Source organism: Dermacentor variabilis, chromosome 9 (assembly GCF_050947875.1).
Source record: "Dermacentor variabilis isolate Ectoservices chromosome 9, ASM5094787v1, whole genome shotgun sequence".
Classification (NCBI taxonomy): domain Eukaryota; kingdom Metazoa; phylum Arthropoda; class Arachnida; order Ixodida; family Ixodidae; genus Dermacentor; species Dermacentor variabilis.
In genome coordinates, this window is record NC_134576.1 from 50,793,749 (window position 1) to 50,814,743 (window position 20,995).

General features: G+C 47.6%; 1 protein-coding gene across 1 annotated transcript in view; it reads left to right on the top strand.

The window, feature by feature from the left end:
• The first annotated feature begins 16,628 nt into the window (after positions 1 to 16,628).
• Positions 16,629 to 20,995, top strand: part of LOC142558350 (neprilysin-1-like) — a 49,889-nt gene continuing 45,522 nt past the window's right edge. The window contains exon 1 of the mRNA XM_075670495.1: positions 16,629 to 16,939. Within this exon, the coding sequence (XP_075526610.1) occupies positions 16,629 to 16,939 (311 nt within the window). The remainder of the gene's footprint in view (positions 16,940 to 20,995) is intronic.

Here is a 20,995-nt window from a genome sequence, read left to right on the forward strand (position 1 = left end):
GCATGCAACGGCAAGTTTAAAGAAGACGACGTCACCGTCAGACTAAGAACGGGATCCAACATCATCATCGCAAGTACCTCAAACGAGGAAGCAGCGAAGACGATGCTGGGGATGATTAATAACTTTTTAACTTTGTCTTGTATTTTGTTTGTTTTTGTATGTTTTCTTATCTCTCTTTCGTTAAATTTTTTTTTCTCATCGAATAAGTGGCAGTTCAAAAGAATAGGTGAACGTTTCAGCACCCAATTCTTGGCCAATCCCCCAGTGTGGGTATGAGCCATAACATGAGGCCATCATCATCATCATCTAATCTACAATTTAGAGGACATACCTACGAAATCAACAAGTACGTGGCTCTACCGGACGACGTCAGGCGAGGCGTTATACATGGCATCGACGGAGGGACCTCGTCGGAAGAGCTCAAAGCAAGAATCAAGGTACGCACGCAAGGAGTCACAGTACTCACGGCAAGAATGCTAGGAGAGTCACAAACGGCGGTTATCACTTTCGACGGCCCCACCATACCCAAGTACCTGCTTTTCGCCGGAGGGGAATTCAGATGCTACCCGTACAGACCGACGAGGCAGGTGTGTTACATTTGCTGTCAGCAAGGCTACCGGTCCGACGTCTGCCCTGCGCCCAGCACAAAGGCGTGCAGGGCGTGCGGTATGCAGAACCCGCCGGAGAACCACCAATGTCAAGCCAAGTGCTTGATCTGCGGAGGCGATCACGCCACGGGATCCAGGGACTGCAAGGACCGACTCAAGAAAGCAAGAGAGCTGCGAGGCCGGCAACAGCAGCAACTACACCAGCAACGGACTAGAACGGCACGGGAACGGAGACCAAGGTGGCTTAGCTCGGAGGGAGGACAGGACCGGTCACGGAGCGCTCGCGGAACCAGTCGTGGGACCGCTCGCAGAGCCGCTCGCGGAGCCGCTCACGGAGCCGCTCACGCAGCTGCTCCAGATCATCCCCGCCATTGGTGCCCCCGGCCACCAAGGACAAGGGCCAGCAGCAGCAGAAGATGGCCAAGAAGAAGCCCAACGGCGGCACAAAGGTGAGCTGGGAAGCAGGCCCTCCCAAATCCCTTTTTCCGCACTCGGACAATCAAAATCAAAACATTATAAGCAACAGGGAAAAACAACTAGAGGAGGAAAATAAGGTCCTCAAAAGAAAACTCGAAGAGCAGGACGCGAAAATTAATAGACTAATCCAAGAGATGCAGGAGCTAAGATCAGGTAGCTCCCCTAGATCGCTCACGCCACCAACCCCCCCACCTAGCCAACCTGAGATAACAAACCAACCGGACTTTGCCCAATTCATGGCAGAAATGCAAAAAGCAATACAAGAAATGAAACAGCAAATTATGATGCAGGGTACGAAAATCCGCACCATGCGCAAACAGAAAATTACGGAGGGAGCCAAAGACAAGTTTAATCAGAGGCGCCCAATGCTAGAAAACTACAGTACGAGAGACGACTCCGAAATATAATCATGGATAGTCGAGCCAAAAGAGAGAAAAAAGAAGAAAAACTAGAAATATGGCAGTGGAACTGTAGAGGTTACAAAAGAAAACAAGGACTACTACAACAATACATTAACAAGCGATTAATACCTCCGGACATAATTGCGCTACAAGAAACAAACCTAGAACCAAAATTACAAGGCTACACGTGCTACGAAAATCCGGACGAAGAACGGAAAAGGACAGCGATCCTAGTTAGCAAAAGCCTCACGGCCATACAACACGACAGGATAGCTGACATGGACGTAGAACATGTAATAGTCGAAATAATTCCGAAAAAGAAAAGGGCAGGAGGAAGCATATTCATAGTCAATGTATATAGTCCTCCTAAGCAAAAGAAGGCCAAATTTGAAGAGCTATTTAGAGGAGCAAACAAAATCGCAAAAGGAAATGCGCTGGTTATATTAGGCGACTTCAACGCCAGAGAGGAAAGTTGGGGGTACAAGACATCAGAAATAAAAGGTAGGACAGTAGCCGACGCGGCAGATAACACGGGGTGCGAGCTAATCACCGACGCCGAAAACCCGACAAGAACCGGGAACAGCGTAACCGAAGATACCTGCCCAGACCTCACCTTCGTCCTGCGAACAAAACAAGCAGAGTGGGAAAACCTAATGGAAAACCTAGGAAGCGACCACTATATAATAAGAACACAAATCACGACATCAGATAAAATCAGACGGCAAATAGGCAAAACCAGCATCGTGGATTGGAGAGCCTTCAGAGAGTCGGACAGCGACACGACAAGAGGTGAAATCCAGTCGATATACGAATGGGGAGAAAAACTCAAAGAACAAGTAAGGAAGTTCACGAAAGAAGTAGAACGCACGCAGCAAACACCGGACGTGGACTCTAGGCTACTCAGACTGTGGGAAGCAAGAAAGGGACTCACGAAGAGGTGGCAGAGGCAGAAATTTAACAGAAAGCTCAAAATAAAAATAGCAGAGATCACAAGGAAAGCGGAGGAGTATGCGGAGCAGCTTGCGAGACAACACTGGCAGCAGTTCAACAATTCACTGAACGGGACCCTGAACACAGCAAAGACGTGGAGCATACTCAAAACCCTACTAGACCCGACCAAAACCACGTCAGAGAATAACAAAGCCATTCATCGACTGGTTCACCAGTATGAAGGGACGCATGAAGAACTGCTAGAAAAAGTACGCAAGAAATGCTTTGGCAACAGCAACCCGGCCGCTTACACAGAAAGATATAAAGGGCAAGAAAACGAAGCATTGGACAGGCCCATAAGTAAGGAAGAAGTTTATGCGGCAATAAGAAGAGCAACAAGAAACACGGCAGCGGGTGCGGACAAAATTAACAACGCACTTATCCGCAACCTCAGTGACGAGTTAGTCGAAAAATTAACCGACTACCTCAACAAACACTGGGGAGCGGAAACAGTTCCAGAAGAATGGAAACACGCTGAAATCATCATGATTCCAAAGCCAGGAAAGAAACTCCAAGTAGAGAACCTCAGACCAATCTCTCTCACATCATGTTTGGGCAAGATATACGAGAGAGTGGTTACGAAGAGACTTCAAGACTACATGGACGATAACGAATTATACCCGCACAGCATGTTCGGCTTCAGAACCAAGCTGTCGACGCAAGACGTGCTGCTGCAGATAAAGGAAGAAATACTCAGCGAAATCCCACGCTACGGAGAAAATATCATCATGGCACTAGACATCAAAGGCGCCTTTGACAATGTCAGTCACGAAGCCATACTAACGGGCCTAGACAACCTGAACTGCGGCAGAAAGACACACGGCTATGTCAAAACATTCCTGTCGGGCAGAACAGCGACCATCGGGCTAGGAGAGCTAAGATCAGACAAGTTCGGCACTCCAAACAAAGGCACACCGCAAGGGTCAGTTATCTCGCCCATCCTTTTCAACGTGGCAATGATAGGACTGGCCAAACAATTAGAGGAAATTGGGGGTATACGTCATGCGATGTACGCCGACGATATCACCATCTGGGCGCAAAGAGCTCCGTTAGGATACCAAGAACTCAAGTTGCAAGAGGCCGCAGCATGCGTAGAAACATATGTCAGGGCAAGAGGACTCGCATGCTCAACGGTGAAATCTGAGCTCCTGAGAGTACACCGGAGACGCAGGGCCAGCGACGAGGCCGAGCCCCTGAAAATCTACCTGGAGGGACACCAGATCCCGGAAGTGACGCAATGCAGCATACTGGGGATGTGGGTGCAAACAAACCAGCGTTGCACATACGCCCTCGCACTAACCAAGACTGCAGTCAACCAAGTGGCCAGAATGATAAACCGGGTGTCGAAAAGAAGATATGGCATGAAGGAGGCAGATACACTCAAGCTGATAAAAAGCCTAGTAGTCAGCAGAGGGGTGTACAGCCTACCGTACTACAACTGTGTCAAAAGCAAAATCCAGCAAATCGATACCATCCTAAGGAAAGCACTCAAGACGGCGCTTCAAATACCCCAAACAGCGCCGACCGAGAAGCTGCTAGCCCTAGGGCTGCACAACAGCTTTGAGGAACTGCAAGAAGCCCAAAGGATCGCACAATTCCAAAGACTACAGCAAACTGAAACCGGTAGAAGACTTCTAGTCAGGTACGGCGGGGAATCAACCCTACGAGAAGTACAAGATAACATGACGATCCCGGAGGAGTACCGCAGTACCATCAGGGTAGCACCAATACCCAGAAATATGGACCCGAACCTGCACAAGGCACGCAGGGAGGCGAGGGCAGAGTACGTGCAAAGGACACTGGCCATCCGGAACGAAACGGTGTATGTTGACGCCGCAACATACGCCGGCAAAGGAGAAGGCACTAAGCATAAAGTGGCGACGGTGATTGGCCCGGACCTCAGGGAAATCACCAGCGCGTCAATACGGAACTGCATGGTAGTTGAAGCCGAGGAAGCGGCCGTAGCTCTAGCGGCAGTGGAGGGCTATCGACTAGGCAAATCCCTAACGATTCTAACAGACTCGCAAACAGCATGCCGGAATTACATGAATGGCAGGATCAGCCGCAAAGCGCTGAACATTCTCCGCTCTAACGGCCGAGCCACAGACAAGCAAAGCAAACACGCGATAGTTTGGATACCGGGACACACGAGTGTCGAGGGAAATCTGGAGGCAGATAGGATAGCTCGAGGGTACGCAACAAACCGGGCGTCCAAGAACACTGCCGCCATAGAGGACCCAGAACCGGTAGGCCAAACATACGCTGACACGCTAAACTACTTCAGGGGCGCCAGAATGAGATACCCGGCACCAGACCAACAACTCAACAGAGAAGAAGCCGTAATCTGGCGGCAACTACAAACGGCCACATACCCGAACTTATACATTCTAAACAAAATTTACCCTACCCAATATGAGAACACATGCCCCCGGTGCGGGGACAAGCCCACGCTATATCATATCACGTGGGCCTGCCAAAAAGCAAAAGAAGTAACCATAATAGAAAACCCGAGTGCGGAACAGTGGGAGAGGATGCTTTCCAGCGACATCCTGAAAGTCCAGCAAGGGCTAGTAAGGCGTGCTCGCACGGCAGCTACCCTCAGTGGGGCCCTGGACTAGGGGCACCAACCCTGCAAATCAAGATGGAAGAAGCCATCTGAAGAACCGCTAACTCCATATGTAAATAGAGCAAATAAACGTTTTTCACCACCACCACCATCTGTGGTCATTGAGTCAGATCTGCTCATGTTTGCTTGTGCGCGCGTGACACCATGCTTGTTAGTATAGTTAGTGTGCCAATGTTTGCAAGTTTATATGGCCGATAAGAACTACTATCCTTTCTTTGTAGAGCTGTGCGCTAATTTGCCATCGCAATCGATGCTTTGCCTTACGGGGGAAACGGCGACTTTTTTCAATTATGGACGTAAATGAATTTTTTGATCCAGGCATAGCGTGCAGTGTTTATGCAGACTTTATTCAGTAGCTTCTTTTCTCGCGCAGCTGCTTGATAATATTTTGCTGTGGGTATAATTTTCAGTAGCGAATTACATGGATTCGGTGGTCTTGGACAAGCGGCAACTGTTGCTGCTAGAGACGCCCAGTTACAGCGTACCTGAGGACGCCCAGTGGGTCATCTGTTTACCCTGATATGCAAGTGCTAAGGGGACACGTTTCTTAAGTTCTTTTCGGTACCATATAATGAATGCTGGCTTTGTGAGTGTGGGACACGCGACTACTCGGGATATTTTGTCTCGCTGCAGGGCTTCTCAATTCTATCCACCTCATGATTTTTTTGTAAAGGCTACAGGTATACCAGCATTTATGGATACGGTTGTATTATAATTGTGCCATCATAATTGGTCATGATTATAATTGTACAATTCAGCAGGACAGCAAAAAGGAGTGCTTGTGTGGCGTCAGTTTACAGCTACAACGTACTAGACCAATTCTGCAGCGCAAAATATTTTTAGTCGATGGATCTTAAGAATTGCTACTGGTCAATAGAAGTCGACGAGAGGGATAGAGAACATACTGATTTATTACACCGAAAGGCATCTTCGTACTCAAGGTTATGCAGTTTGGCCTTTGCTCAGCACCTGCAACCTTCCAGGGCGTGATGGTCATGGTCCTGGCACGCCTAACGTGGCCGACGTGTCTCGCCTACTTGAATGATGATGTCGTATTTGCCAGAAAGTTTCATAATCCCTTCTGGCGGCCAGGAACCTTTCTCGGGGCAATTAAGCCAACCGAACTCATCAAGAAGCTAGAAAAGTGTGGCATCGCATACGAAGAGTTTCTAGGATGCGTCATCAGCAAGTGTAGGGTCTGTCCTGATTGGAATACAGCCGAGATGGCGAAAGACCCGCAGCCCGTCGACAAGAAAACAGTGCGCCAATTACTTGAACACAGTGTCTACTACAAGCGCTTTGTGGATTATCTTTCCCGCATTGTCAAGGCGCTGACCCATCATACAAAATCACATGCGGAGTGGCAAGCGCCACGAACCGAAACATTACAAGGGCTTAAGCAAAGCGTGCAGTCGCCAGTAGTGCTCGCCCACTTCGACGAAAAAGCCCATACAGAAATCCACACCGACGCAAGTGGCGTAGGCGTCGGTAGTCCAAAGGAAAGACCGGCTTGAAAGAGTCATAGCTAACTTTAGCCGCTTACTATCAAAAGCCAAATATTCTACTACGGAAAAAGAAAGCCTTGCCATCTCGTGGGATACCGCAGAATTTCTACCTTGTCTATGGAGTAGGCCTTTAATGTAACGAGCGGCCATCACGCTGGCAGATTTAAAAAGCCCTTCAGGTTGCCTAGCACTGTGGAGCCTTAAACCGCTAGATTTTGACGTCATCGTGGTCTGCAAGTCCAGCCGGAAATACTCTGATGCTGGCTGCCTGCCTCGCGCCTCCGTCGATCTGTCAACGGAGGACGACCAAGACGAAGACTCCTTCCTGGAAACAATAAGCGATGACGACTTAGCCGTAGAGCAACTAGCAGACCCGGAACTAAGAAGCCTTGCTGAGTACTTAGAAGGCAAGAACCAGTTTGCCCCGAGAGTGTTCAAGCGTGGGTTGTCGTCGTTTTCATTACATATTTACATATTTGTGAAGAATTTCTTCCCAGTCCGCGCAATATACCTTCTCGTTGTGCCCGCAGCGAGAAGGTACACATCACCATGCACTCCCTGCATGATGATCAGATAGCCGAGCACGTCGAGTTATCCTGTACGCTCACAAGGATACAGGAGAAGGGCTATTGGTCATGCCTGGCCGCCGATGTTGCCCGTTACGTCAACAAATGCCGAGGTTGTCAGTGACGCAAGCCACCACCAACAAGGTGAGCAGGATTGCTACAGTCAATCAAGCCTTCATGTCGGTCGAATGGGGATGGACTTACTGGGGCCCTTGGTGATGTCAACATCGGGGAATACAAGAATAATGGTGGCTACCGACTACCTTACGCCCTGCGCCAAAACGAAAGCCCTGTGGTGTCCCTTAAGCCCTCATTACCTATCAAGGAACGGCTTTTACAGCGGTGCTTACCCAAGAGATTCCTGCAACACAGCCAGACAAACCCCAGGAAGACAACTGCGCACCACCCACAGACGAATGGTCTTGTACAGCGGCTGAACAAGACCCTCGCCGGCACGTTAGCAATGTATGTAGACGTTGATCACAAAACGTGGAAGGCCGTCTTTCCCTACGCAACCGTAGCTTACAAAACGGCCGTGCAAGAAATAACGGAGATGGCGCCGTTCAAACTAGTTTACGGAAGGAAACCGACAGCGACTCTCAACGCCATGCTGTTACGGTTACCTACGAGGGGAATCTCGACGTCACCGCCTATCTGCAGTGCGCCGAAGAAAGCCCGACAACTCGCCCGTCTGCACATCAAGAGCCAGCAAAGGACGGACAGCCGACGCTACAATCTTCTACGACGCTGCGTGGAATACCAGCATGGCGATCATGTTTCGATTTACACCCCAACACCCCGAGGAAGACTCAATCAGAAACCATCGCGACGCTACTTCGGGCCCACAAGATCATTCGACGTATTGGCCTGCTGAAATAATAGGTCATGCTAGACGGCATTTCGCAATCACAGCGACACTTGTCATCACCTGAAACAGTCCATGTCATGCACTTTAAGGCGTTCCGCCTGCGCAAACAAGCTTTGAGACTTGTTTCTGTTTTCTTTGTCATTTTCCTTTAATACATGTGCTTTTTTTGTTCTCTTCCTCGGTTTTGAGCATAGGATGACGCTTTTTAATAGGGGAGCATTGACACGCATGCTTGATTGTCTTATCGGGTGACCGCGCTTCAACGGCGAACAAATGGTAAATGTTATCGCTCAGTGCATTATGTGCATTTCTATATCGGAAGTTTCTCGGATGTTATCGATTATTCTTTCTGCTGCCTTTGCTGTCACCGAACGTTGTGTAATAATACTGTGTGCACGACGCGAATAATGATGTATTTACACCGTAGGCCTTACGCGAGCACCAGCGATTGCACTGGAGGGTTCATTGATCCGTGTATACACAGCCGACGTATATGATTAGCGGATCAAATTTCGACGAGTGTGCTCGAAGCTATCATTGTACTGAGTGATACCTGGTTTGCTGTGCGCAGGTTCGCGCAGTGAATATTTAGTGTTGGCACTTACGTCCAAAATCAAATCGTGGTTTGTACACTTAACATATATATATATATATATATATATATATATATATATATATATATATATATATATATATATATATATATATATATATATGTAGGCGATGATGAACATGCGAAAACGCCTTTATTTTCCCAACATTGCGCCTAAGGTCCAGCTTTCAAATTAAATAACCGCAACTAATAAATGACGCTTAATTTTGTTGTTTTATGTGTGTAGAAAAAGATGACTTAAATAAACGCGACCAGCCAGCATAGCGGCAAATTCTTATTTGTTAGAAACGCCTCTAGAATGTTCAGACAGACGCGGGATGTACCTCAAGGGGCCGTTTTCTCTTCAGCTTTTCAATATATTGCTTCGTGATATCCCTTGTCATCCTGCCGTAAACACATGCTTACGCAGATCTTACTGCATGCTTTGCTTCTGCAGATAGCATTCAGTCTCTTACGGGAGATTCCTAGATTACCGCACCACCCTTGAGCTGTGGCTATAAGGAATTCACCGGCCTCTCAACGTTAACCAGAGTGTTGTTCTGGTCTTTCCACTAAGAAATCCAGTGTATCTATTTCTATTTTCTTAGAGCAAGTTCATCCCCCAAGTAGAAGAAACCAAGTACCTTGGGGCGATTTGTGATAGCAAACTCAATTGGTTAGCGCACATTGACTATGTTGCTGCAAAAGTATGTGTTCTCGGAATATTACGACGGCTGAGCAATCATCGGTCAGGAATGCAAACAGACGCACTGCTAATTATATACGGCATGTATGTCAGGCCAACAATGAAATTTAGGTGTGTTCTGTTCTCTGGAGGAGCCACTTATAAGATTCGGCCCCTTGATCTAATGGAACGGGATGCGCTATGCCTCTGCCTTAACCCCCCGCCCCTCCCCGCTTCCTCCAAAATTCGTAGCGAACGCTGTACTGTACCTGGAAGCGCGAATGCCTTCGTTAATGGCTAGGTTACGACAAATAACAATCAAACCTTTTTTGTGACTGCTTGAATCGCATTTTAGAAGACAGCAGACAGTTTATTTTAGACAGTTCACTTTTTAATGTCCATTGGACCCGTTTTCATAGGCCACAGGTGGTTTTAGCGCAGGCACTCGAGCCCTTGAATATCAAAATCTATGTGACATTTCAAGCAAATTTTACTACCATCTCGACAGCAACAATTTTAGCTAACATCTACCAATTTCGGCAACATCTAAATATAGCGAAAGTTTATCTTCACGAACTGTTGATAACTTGCTAGATGATCATTTGAGTCATATCAACGCTACATTAGCTACAGATGCCTCACAGAGCATTGACAAAGCAGGTGTAGGAATTTTTCCTCATTATCTAGTTTGGCACCATTTGATCAGATTTCCTTATTTTAACCCTGTATATCTCGCAGAATTCTTAGCTGTAGTTCTCGCACTGAGCAAACTGAACGCTCTCATTCATCAGTAGCTAATATCACCGATTCACTCTTTCAATGTTTGGTGCTTCCAAACGCCTAGCGACTCAAAAATTTTGCAAGCATTACATCTCACGGATTGGGACAAGTTCCGCAAGATAAGGAATGAGCGCCAACCTCCAATCACCAGACTGAGCCTTGAAGAGCGGATGGACCAGATCAGGGAAGATGTCAAGAGTAACACTCACAAAATATGCACGGACCTTCCCGTGGAAAAGATGGATAGTCGCCTAGCCCATCTACTACAGGCTAAGCAGTCACTCCTCAATCGATGGAAGGGCCAACGGCTAAATCGCAGACTACGCAAAAAGATTGCTGAACTCAATAGAACCACAGAGGAGTACTGCCACACCCTCTCAAAGCAACAATGGGACGAGGTGTGCAACTCGGTTGATGGTCAAATGCGGAATGGTCGAAACTGAAATCTTTTAAAGCATCTTCTGGACGACACCAACACAAGGTCCAACCAGCAGCATGTGATGGCAAAGCTTCTGCATACAGCCACACGAACCAAGACCACGGAGGAAGTCCTGCAGAGCCTGGTGGAGAAGTACCTCCCTGTTGGTCCCCGGCAAGGGACATCGGTCGCCTACGCAGACTACCTTGGGCCACCCAACTCCGAGCTGGATGCAGACATCAGCACGGAAGAGGTTAGGAGGGCGCTGCATGAGCTTAATAGCAAGTCTGCCCCTGGTCTCGACGGCATCACAAATAGGACCCTCCGTAACCTGGACGATCACTCGATAGAATACCTGACAGAAGTCATCAACGAGACATGGAAGGAAGGCAAGGTCCCGGAAGCATGGAAGCGGGCACTTACAGTACTGATCCCCAAACCTGGCAAATCATCAAGCCTGGACAACTTACGACCAATATCGCTCACATCCTGCGTAGGCAAGGTCGCGGAACATGTCATACTCAACAGGCTCACGAGGTTCATCGAACACAAGGAACTCTGCCCCCACACGATGATTGGCTTCAGGGCAGGTCTGTCCACACAGGACGCCATGAAGCTCATCAAGAGTCAGATAATCGACAATGACACGCGGGACACTCGGGCAATCCTTGTATTAGATTTGGAGAAGGCTTTCGATAAGATAGCCCATAAATTTATACTGCAATAGATATCCGAGCTTGGTCTGGGCGTAAGATTCCATGATTACGTCAGGTCATTTTTGCACCGAAGAAGAGCGACTCTCCGCGCAGGAGACATGATCGCGGAAGAGGTGGAGCTTGGAACAAGGGGCACTCCACAGGGCTCGGTGATCTCGCCCACCTTGTTTAACCTGACCATGATCGGCCTTTCCAGAACACTCTCACGAGTCGAGGGCATCAGGCATACCATCTATGCGGATGACATTACCATTTGGTGTGTTGGAGGAAGTGACGTACAGGTTGAGAGTGCGTTACAGGAGGCCATCGAGGTCACGGAGGGCTATCTTCGACCCACGGGATTAAACTGTTCGGCTAAGAAGTCAGAGCTTTTACTCTACCGCCCCTTAAGAAGCGGTCGTAAGCCCATGGGCTGGAGACCACTGTCTGACAGCACCATTTGTCTTCGCACGGGCAAGGGAGACAAGATTCCTAGGGTCGACGCAATAAGAATACTCGGCATGGTAGTCGAATCTACTGGCTCTAACGCGCAAACGATAATCAAGCTCACGACCAAGACGGACAACGCAGTACGTCTCATACGAAGGGTGGCTAACCGCCATCATGGCCTTAAAGAAGACAATCTGTTACGGCTGATTAACGTCTTTGTGCTTTGCCACTTTGCCTACGTGGCGGCTATGCACAGATGGCAAAGAGCAGAGAGGAACAAACTCAACACGTTGCTCAGGAAAATAACTAAGCGAGCCCTGGGTATACCGATCTTCACCAACACCAATCGCCTCCTCCAGCTAGGTGTGCATAACACTCTGGAGGAGATTGCAGAGGCTCAGGAAAGAGCGCAACTTGCCAGACTCTCCACGACCGCCGCCGGTAGGAGGATATTACAAGAGCTCGGCTACCCACCATCTGCAGAAGCACGAAGAAAATGCCTGTTACCACGGGACATACGAGATTTGATCTCCGTATCGCCGATACCAAGAAATGTACACCCTGAATATAACAAGGGTAGAAGGAAAGCAAGAGCTTCAACCATACTCAAACAGATCCAGACAGAGGGGCGTAGAGCCTGCTTTGTTGACGCGGCCGCATATCGGAAGGGGTGCTCCTTTTCTGCAGTAGTGGTGGATTCCAAACAGCGACTCACGAACTGTGCATCTGTACGAACCGGAGATCCGGCGATAGCCGAGCAGGTGGCCATTGCCTTGGCGATGCTTGATGACAGCAGCGACGTCATCTACAGTGACTCACGGTTGGCCATTAGGGCATTTCAGTGTGGAGTGATCTCAGAACAGGCTTTTGGGCTGCTTCGTAAGACAGGTCCGGATAGAATCAAGTATCACTTGCTTACTTGGTTCCCAGCCCACGTTGGGCACATGGCGGGTGTCCCCACGAACCTCAATGAGACGGCCCACGCTGCCGCGCGCGCACTGACTGACCACGCTAGCGCTGTAACGGCCGAAGAGAGAGTTACGCATGGTAGGGACGCGCCTGCCACTTATAATGAACTTCCTAAACACTTCTATCTCTCGCGGCGACAATACCCTCCTCCTCACCCCAAGCTCACTAGGCTTCAGGCACTGACATTCAGACTGTTGCAGACAGAAACCTATCCCAACATGTTCACGTTGTATGCGATATATCCGGAGATTTACACTGATGACGCGTGCCCTGCTTGCGGGGATAGATCAACACTTTTGCACATGCTCTGGGGATGTATCTCTATAGCAAGCCCTGACCTCAGCTCAGCTAGGTGGGAGGCGGCCCTCCGCAACCCACTCCTGGCTGAGCAACGTTGGGCTGTCCAGCAGGCCCACGATGCGGCTGACAGGCTGGGCCTGTCGGTCCCGACGTGCGAGCGGCCCGCGACGTGCTAATACGCGTTCTGCAGGACTGTAAAATAAAAGTTACTCAATCAATCAATCAATCAATCAATCAATCAATCAATCAATCAATCAATCAATCAATCAATCAATCAATCAATCAATCAATCAATCAATCAATCAATCAATCAACAATCAATCAATCAATCAATCAATCAATTACATCTCTTGGTTAAGTCTCATTTACGCTACCTTCATTTTATTTGGGCGCATGGACACACAGATTTACCTTTGAATGAATGCGCCAACTCATTAGCAAGGACTTCCCTGGGTGGCCCGTTAGTTTCTGCCGTTACCTCAACCACCTATATCGCTGCCTCTAGGTTTAGGGGATTGACAATGATCAACATGTTATATAAATGTAGCCTGGCTTGACATTCTGACTACCACAGCCTAGTATGGCCTTGGAGTCGAAAATTCGAGATGACATGAACACGGCTACGCTGCCGCATTCCGACACTAAATTTCTATGCACACAGGTCTGGGTTGGCGGCATCTCCTTAGCATAAACACTGCGAGGAGCCAAGAACAATTCACCACTTTCGTCTTGCATGCCGACGATTTGCCTCATTAAGAAGAAGAGTGCTCGAGGTCCCGTGTAAACAAGCTTGGCCGCAGCATGAACGTCTCTGTCCTGCTTTCATGCTCGCTGTGACCTCGTTGTGGGTATTTGTCACTGTCTGGGAATCATAGTTATCGCAATCACCATCAAGACGCCTGCACCACCGCTGAAGGTGCCGGCAGTGCACGCGGTAGCACGCGCTCTCGTGTTTCGAAGCAGAGGTGACATCCTGACGGCCGGTGCGAAGCATACCGAGCAGCGCGACCAATCGACCAGAATTTCGAAAATAAGGTGAGAGCGAACGTGTCTTTCTTGAGAGAGATTCGCTTTTCAAAATGTTAGCAAACGCTTATTGCTAACGTACGCGATTGAAACTCGTTAGGTTGCTTCTTACTAACGGCGATAGTTACACGAGGTTGCATTTGCAAGCGACCAGGCGCATCAGGTCATTGCAGCAGTGACACTACCTTTTGCACAGGCTAGCAGGACTGCTCTGTTGTCGCTTTTCCTATCGCGAGAACTTATTCGTCGGTTTACATCCGCGATTCTCGGCCGGCTGATCTCGGTGATGAGGTAGGCACAGCGGCACTTGTACCACGTACGAATAACGGAAAGAAATTGCATTGGCGCAGATTCATTGCAAAATATAAGCCCACTAGGGATATCATACGCTAACTGCTCTCTTGTGCACCGTCATCTGGTGTACGTGATTGACTAGTTTGGCAGTGTAGGTAATGCTGCGTTTTCGCATAGAGAGATCGTGACACTGCGAATGTACTACACTGACAATATTAAATAAAATTGTGGGACTTAAGAGGAATCTCTAGCTCGGTTGCCCCCATATAAATAAATGTAAAAAGAATATGTTTTTCTCGGCAATCACGGCACCAAACGTGACAAGGTTTGTTGCACTTAAAAAAATATAAAAAATATAGTGCCTGTTGGTCTGGAACTTTTGATCTAGGTCGTAAATTTTTTAACAAAAATTGGCGAATATTGCTAATTTTCACAAAACGAAAGTAAGAAGCTTACAAATCCGTAACTCAGTAATAAAAATGATATCACAATTCTGCGAATTCCAGCTCATAGTACATCTAAAGCGGACAAAATTGATATGTTACACATGAGTCTAAAAAAAAATCAGTAATGTGGAAATACAGCTTTTGAAGAGGCCTTGTACACAACGTAACAAATTCAGGGAATATATAAATTGACATATCATGTTTGTCCACTTTGAATGATCTAATTGATGCCGTTTACAGAACCGCGATATCTGTTCTTTACGGAGAGGTATTATTTTTGTAAACTTCATGCTTCTATTTCTTTCGAACTTTCGAATTTTTGAAAATTCTTTCAACAAAATTATGCCCTAAATCGAAATTCCGCTCCGAACAGTCTCTAGAAGTTAGCTTTTTCTTTGAAATGGAACACGTCTTTTTTAAATTGGTCCAGGGATTATCTCAGAAAAGTGTTTTTGCATTTAAGATCTATTTAGATATGCAGGACGCGTCGGAGTTGGGCCCGAGTTAGAGCTTCCTCTTAAAGCGCGAAACAGCGCAGTGTGTTATCAGTGCCACCGCAGTAGAGAACTTCATGTTATGATTGACCTCCTGGGGTTCTTTAACGTGCACCTGATGCACTGCCCAGGGGCGTTTTTGGATTTCTCGTCCAGCGGGTTGCAGCCGCCGCTGCTGGCATCGATCCCCTGATATCGTACTGAGCAGTGCAAAGCCGCAGCCACTGAGCTATGCCGGCTGGTCAGAAAATTTTGAAGCGATATAACGGGTGTCAAGAAAGGGCATCAGGTCTACATCTTTCGCACTGCTTTTCTTTCCTCGAAAAGTTTAAAGTTGCCCTACATTACACAGCAGCAGAGTGCACCTGTCGCCATTTCCAATCCCCCATCGCGATTGCCATCGGTCAATCAGATTGTCAAACACAATTGTGTTCATGAAATAAGTTTGGCAACTCTGCCTCATTGCCCAGTCTCATGCCACAGTTATTTTGGGAAAAATATTCATTGCTTCGCGCGAGCCAAAAGCGCTGTAATATCCGGATAAGTCACTACGTAATCCGTATAAGTTAGCGTTAGACTGGAGTAAGCTAAGGACTGCGCATGGTCGTGAAACTGTAAACCATGTCAAGGAATTTGAACAATGGCCCTTCTGCCGACTGCGGAACCTCACCACACTGTGGCAGCTTAACTTAATTGGCATCTTTTAAAAAATATACTTCAGAAAGCACGGCCAACTTCCAACAGCTTTCAATTAGAAAATTAGTGGGCACGCCCTTTGATGAACGTGCGTATTTACGAAACTTAGTCGCAGCGTTTGTTCTCGTTATAGCTGATTAGGATTAAAACACTGCTACAACGCGGCAGGAGAGTTACGAACTAGGGCCGTAAATATCCATGTAATTAGAAGGGCGTCCACTGTCGAAGTTGCTAACTGAAAGTTGTAGAAATTTCTGCGCACTTTTTAAATCTCACCTTTAAAAATGATTCTGTGTTGGGCTGGCGCACTGCGGTGCAGTTGCACGTATGATCACAGTAGAAGTGTTCAGAAATCTATGAATATGGAACTGTGCGCGTTATGTATACCGCAGATTAGGCGGTTCTCGGCTAATCGCTGTGGTCATGCACCGTCACCTCATTTTCCTTTGTTCCTTTTTTTTTCGTGTCTACCTAATCCTCTACCCGCTTGTGAAGCATTCGTGTTCACCAGTTTCAGCGGGTGAATGAGCATGTGCTTCTATTGCGAGCATACTTGTTCTCTCCAAACGCCAACTGTAGGCGCTCTGTCGTGTCCGAAATTTTATACGCTCTGCTTCGCGGTTGTCCAGTGTCGCGTTTCTCTGCCATCTCCGCTGACTATTTTTCAACACGCGGTCGTCCCCGGGCGGCTCTGATGGAACCTCACAAGAGCAATGCGTTCCACTTTGAGGCGCTTCTCAGGATGTCGCACGTGTTGCCCGAGGAAGAAGCGCTATGCCCTGTGGCAGCTGTGGAGCCTCGACCCAGGACGTCCGCCTTCTCGGAGATCGTGTCGGCCGCCATTGGGTCCCGTTTGTACCTCTGGACGGTGGCCGCCGTCGCCGGCATCCTCGTCATCTCTTCCATGATGGCCACGTCGGCGAGGCTGGAAGGCATTGGCGCCGTCTCGCAGGTGCCGGTGCACAGACGCGGGGCAGCCGACGCCGAGGTCGGCCTCGCGGGGTCATCTCCCACCGGCGCTGGGCGCCAGCGCGGTCACTTGGTGCGATGGAAGTGAGTGTTCGACGCTGTTCCTCAGAGTGGTGTCCCCCCACAACTGAACTCAGTAGAACACTCAGCCACCTGGAATATCGGGACGCAGTGGCACTAGTCGCAGCCGAGGAGTTAGGAGTTCATTATACAGTGCAGTGCGGTGAAATGAATTGATTGACTTAAGATGACTTCATTGTGTCAAGAAATCAGGGGCGGCCGGTCGAAACAATCGCAATCGAGATGTTGGCTGTGCGATCAAGTTTACGGAGTAATTGATAATTGAGTGATTGAACTTCCAACGCGGCATTTCCCCCTTCGCTTTTTTCGCAAGTATGGAGCGCACGCGCGGGCCGCCGCCTCTTACAGGGGAATTGCTCAAGTCACAGAATTAATCGAAAAACGCCGACAAAATACACAAGAGGAGCACTGAATCATAACTGAGGAGTTTAGCACAGAAAATTATAAGAAAGACCGAAACTAAAAAAAAAAAACATCGAATGAAACTGAGAAAGCCACAAGTTGCCAGTCGGCGCTCCCGTTGAGTGTCTCATCTACCGTCAGTGTTATTTCGTGCTGCTACGATGTACGCTATTTTTTGCACTGTGAAATTCCGTCACATTGTAAAGTTGCCATCTTTTCATCTATGATGTTACATCGCAGAGCGGCTAGGCCTCTTTCTAATGAGATCACGAAGCATCGTGGGATCGTTCAGATTGCACCCATGATCGGGCCAAAACACTCCATTGAGCATGAGTGCGAACTGCTCTGTCAAAATTCGCGCAGTTGGCAGGGGCTCAGCGTGGCTTGCTTATTCGAGCGTAATTTCTTTCCCGGCTGACTCATTTCATGGCAGCACGGACGTCCTGGTTTTCGTATGCCTTTACAGCAGTGAAACACAGGAGGCAGAGATGTTAACGCCTTGTGTGCTCGTTTTGGAGACGACGGTAGTTTTGAGCGCACATACTGACAGTCGCTTTTGTGCAACATAATGTCGTGTTATATTCAGCACACCACTTATGTGCTGTTGCCACATAACTGCAAGCACTCCCATAGATGTGGCTGCACATTTGTGCAGCAGTGGAACATTGGGTGCGGAAACTCCCTACACCTAATTGGGACGTCGAAATTACCCTCGGTCGCATGCCAACGTACCGCACCAGCGCCACTTTCACCACTGGCGATTGCCGGGCAACTTATTGAAAACAAAAGTAAAAAAAAAAAACAAATTCATGGCGTCACTTGTAAAGTGTTCAGTAGGAGAGGGAGGGGATCGGAAGAAGCTCATATGATGCCTTTATTTAGCCATTTTCATCTAATGCTTAATTGGATTGCTTTTGTGCGTCTTCTGTTCTTTGTCGCTTAACGAGCTTCTCTATACTATTTTCCCCAGCTTTATACTAAGCACAATAACCGAAGAAAGTGAATGGCCGGGAGCTGACCAGCACTGTCGCTGAGAAAGCGGTGAGGATAAGCGGAGGCAAGGGCAACGCACGCAAACCGTCAGGTCACTTGGCGCGCTCTGCCCGATTTGAAATTCATGAACAGAGACGCCAATAAATGAGTGAAAAGGAAAGAAGTGTATTCCCATCCTCTGAGGTTTCTTTATCTTGAAAAAAGTCTTGGTTTTCTAAAAACGCAAGAAACCCAATCTACTGTGTTCGGCAGCCGCTAGGGCCGAGTATATTTCTGGAAACCTAAACCAGCGCTGGCCTTGCGGACACCCGCCATTTCGGGCGCATTTTATGTGCAGTACAACCATTCTGCATCACAGTGCGACAAACCAACGTGTCGTAGTCTACATTAAAGGGTGTAAACATGGTGTACAGCGAAAGTGTCAGTCGCAACCCAAAGACTGAGGCATACAAGCGGCAACCAATGCAGGGTAATTGAAAGTGCAAATAGACAACTAGGAACATATAAAAAGAAAGGGAGAGAAACAGAGAATGAATTGGGTGCAAAAAATGGAAACAATAAAGGCCACAGAGAAGTGCAAGAATGGGAAGAAAAGTTGGAAGGGAAAATCTGTGCGCCAACAGGAAGGCCAGTGCCTTACTAGTTGAGGCTTGAGCTAGTTGCCGAAAGACAAAAGCACACCGGAGCCAATACTCGTAACAAGATAAGGAATATGGATTTTGTGGCGAAAATCCTGAGACCATTGAGCACATCCTAATAATAGGTCCTGAGGAACCTTCTGCAATCTTATTGGTGTGGGAACAGTTCCCACAGGCTGCCCTGAGGGACCTTCAGGAATCTTAACAGTGTTGAAAGGGCGCCATAAAGAAATCCTGAAGGACCGTCAAGAATTCTGTTGGTCCAATAAGATCGCTCTGTCGGATTTTTTTTATAGGATGAGAGAGGATTCACCCAGTGAGATCCGTAGGTAAAGCACACTTTCCACAAGCTCGTTAATTTAATGTGGTCAGCAGTCGCGATAACCAAGAGATGTTTAGAGTATTGGTGAAAAAAATCAGGGAAGAGATTGATCCCACCGGATCTCTACAGCCATAGCTAGCGGTACAAGGTAGATCTTGAAGGAAAGAAAGACTATTGAGATGTATAAAAAAATGCTAGAATGAAAATCATGTATACCTGGTTAACAGAAATACGCTATGACTATTTGTCAGCATTCATATTCAAAGATGTCAATGAACTAACATCATCAGCAGCAGCATTATCATAGGCACGTCCGTTCCCATCGCTTGTTTAAAGCGGTTGCTTCACGCAAGACCAGGTATTTATTCGAGGAGTTTGTGAAGTGCTGCTCCGAATGTGCCGTTGTTCTTGGCGAGTAGTTTCAGCCTAACATACAAATGAAGGAAGTAGGAAAAGTTAGTTGCTGACATTAAAACACTCCAGCGATTCCTTCTGCCGTCCAGTGTGACTCACTGTAGGAATTAAGAGCAGGTTGGCGCGCCTTACGCCATCATCTTTTCAGAAAACTGCTCTATTCGATTGGCAAAAGGTCGCCATCCGCTATACAATTCCCCGCTGTGGCCTCCCAAGCGCAGACCCTGCCAATTTTATTCAACTCATTTCAGCTTGATTCAACATTGAAGCACAGACAAAAGCCCAAGAAGGCTTGACTACCCTGTCCGAGTCCCAGAGCATTACCATAAAATGGTACAAACTCCCGACGTATATGAGACAACGCATATCAATATGCGTGGCATGCCACCCCACCTGTTACCAAGTGTGAAAGTTGCACGATAGCTTAGGGGTTGGCGAGTCCAGTTCCCCTCTGAACGTTACCGCCACTGCAGTTGTTCGACGAAGGGTGGCAATGCTTTGCTTTGTTTCATTATATTCGGAAGGTTGACCTTACCGTTAGGAGTTGCCCTGAAGATGGCATAACGGTAAAAACGAAAGGACAGACACAGGGTACACAGACGAGCCCTCCAAATGCCGCGGCAAACAAAGACCACTTGGCAGTGGCTAACGCCTACGCGCGTATGTGAGGTCACGTGCACAACAATCTATTTGGCAATAATTCATCAGATTGTGCTCACTCTAGTAAACAACCTTTTGCGACTCTGCGTCGAATTTTGAATACAGTTTCTCAATACGCAGAATAAAAAAACGTCTCTTTATCTCACTTCGTAACATATTTCCACCGGCACTACAATTTGAAAGAACATTGAAGAGCATGAAGTTTCAGCAAAAATTACCAGTAGCTACCCTGGCGCTCATGTTTATGGGAGCTACGAATATTGCGGTGCAAGATACACGTAAACGATGAACACAACATGAATATGCCTAAGTTTTCTCCTCATAATTTTAACCCTTTAACTGGTAGCGCAACAATACTGTTGATCTAACAAAACCATCTGCAAAAATGAGAGAAATCTAAATGTTAGTCTGTGCCTCTCAACTTACATCTGGTTATGTTCCTGCTCAACAGTGGCATTCACAAAAATATCAATCCTGAGCAGCAGCAGATGCTTTAATGACAAAACTGGAGGACGTCGTCATTCTCTTCTTAGCGCACATGGTGGTCGTATTCTCGCTAATGCGATTTTTTTTCTTTTGTTTAAGCAAGCTGTTATGTTTATCCCCATAGAGATGTATCTCAATACCACG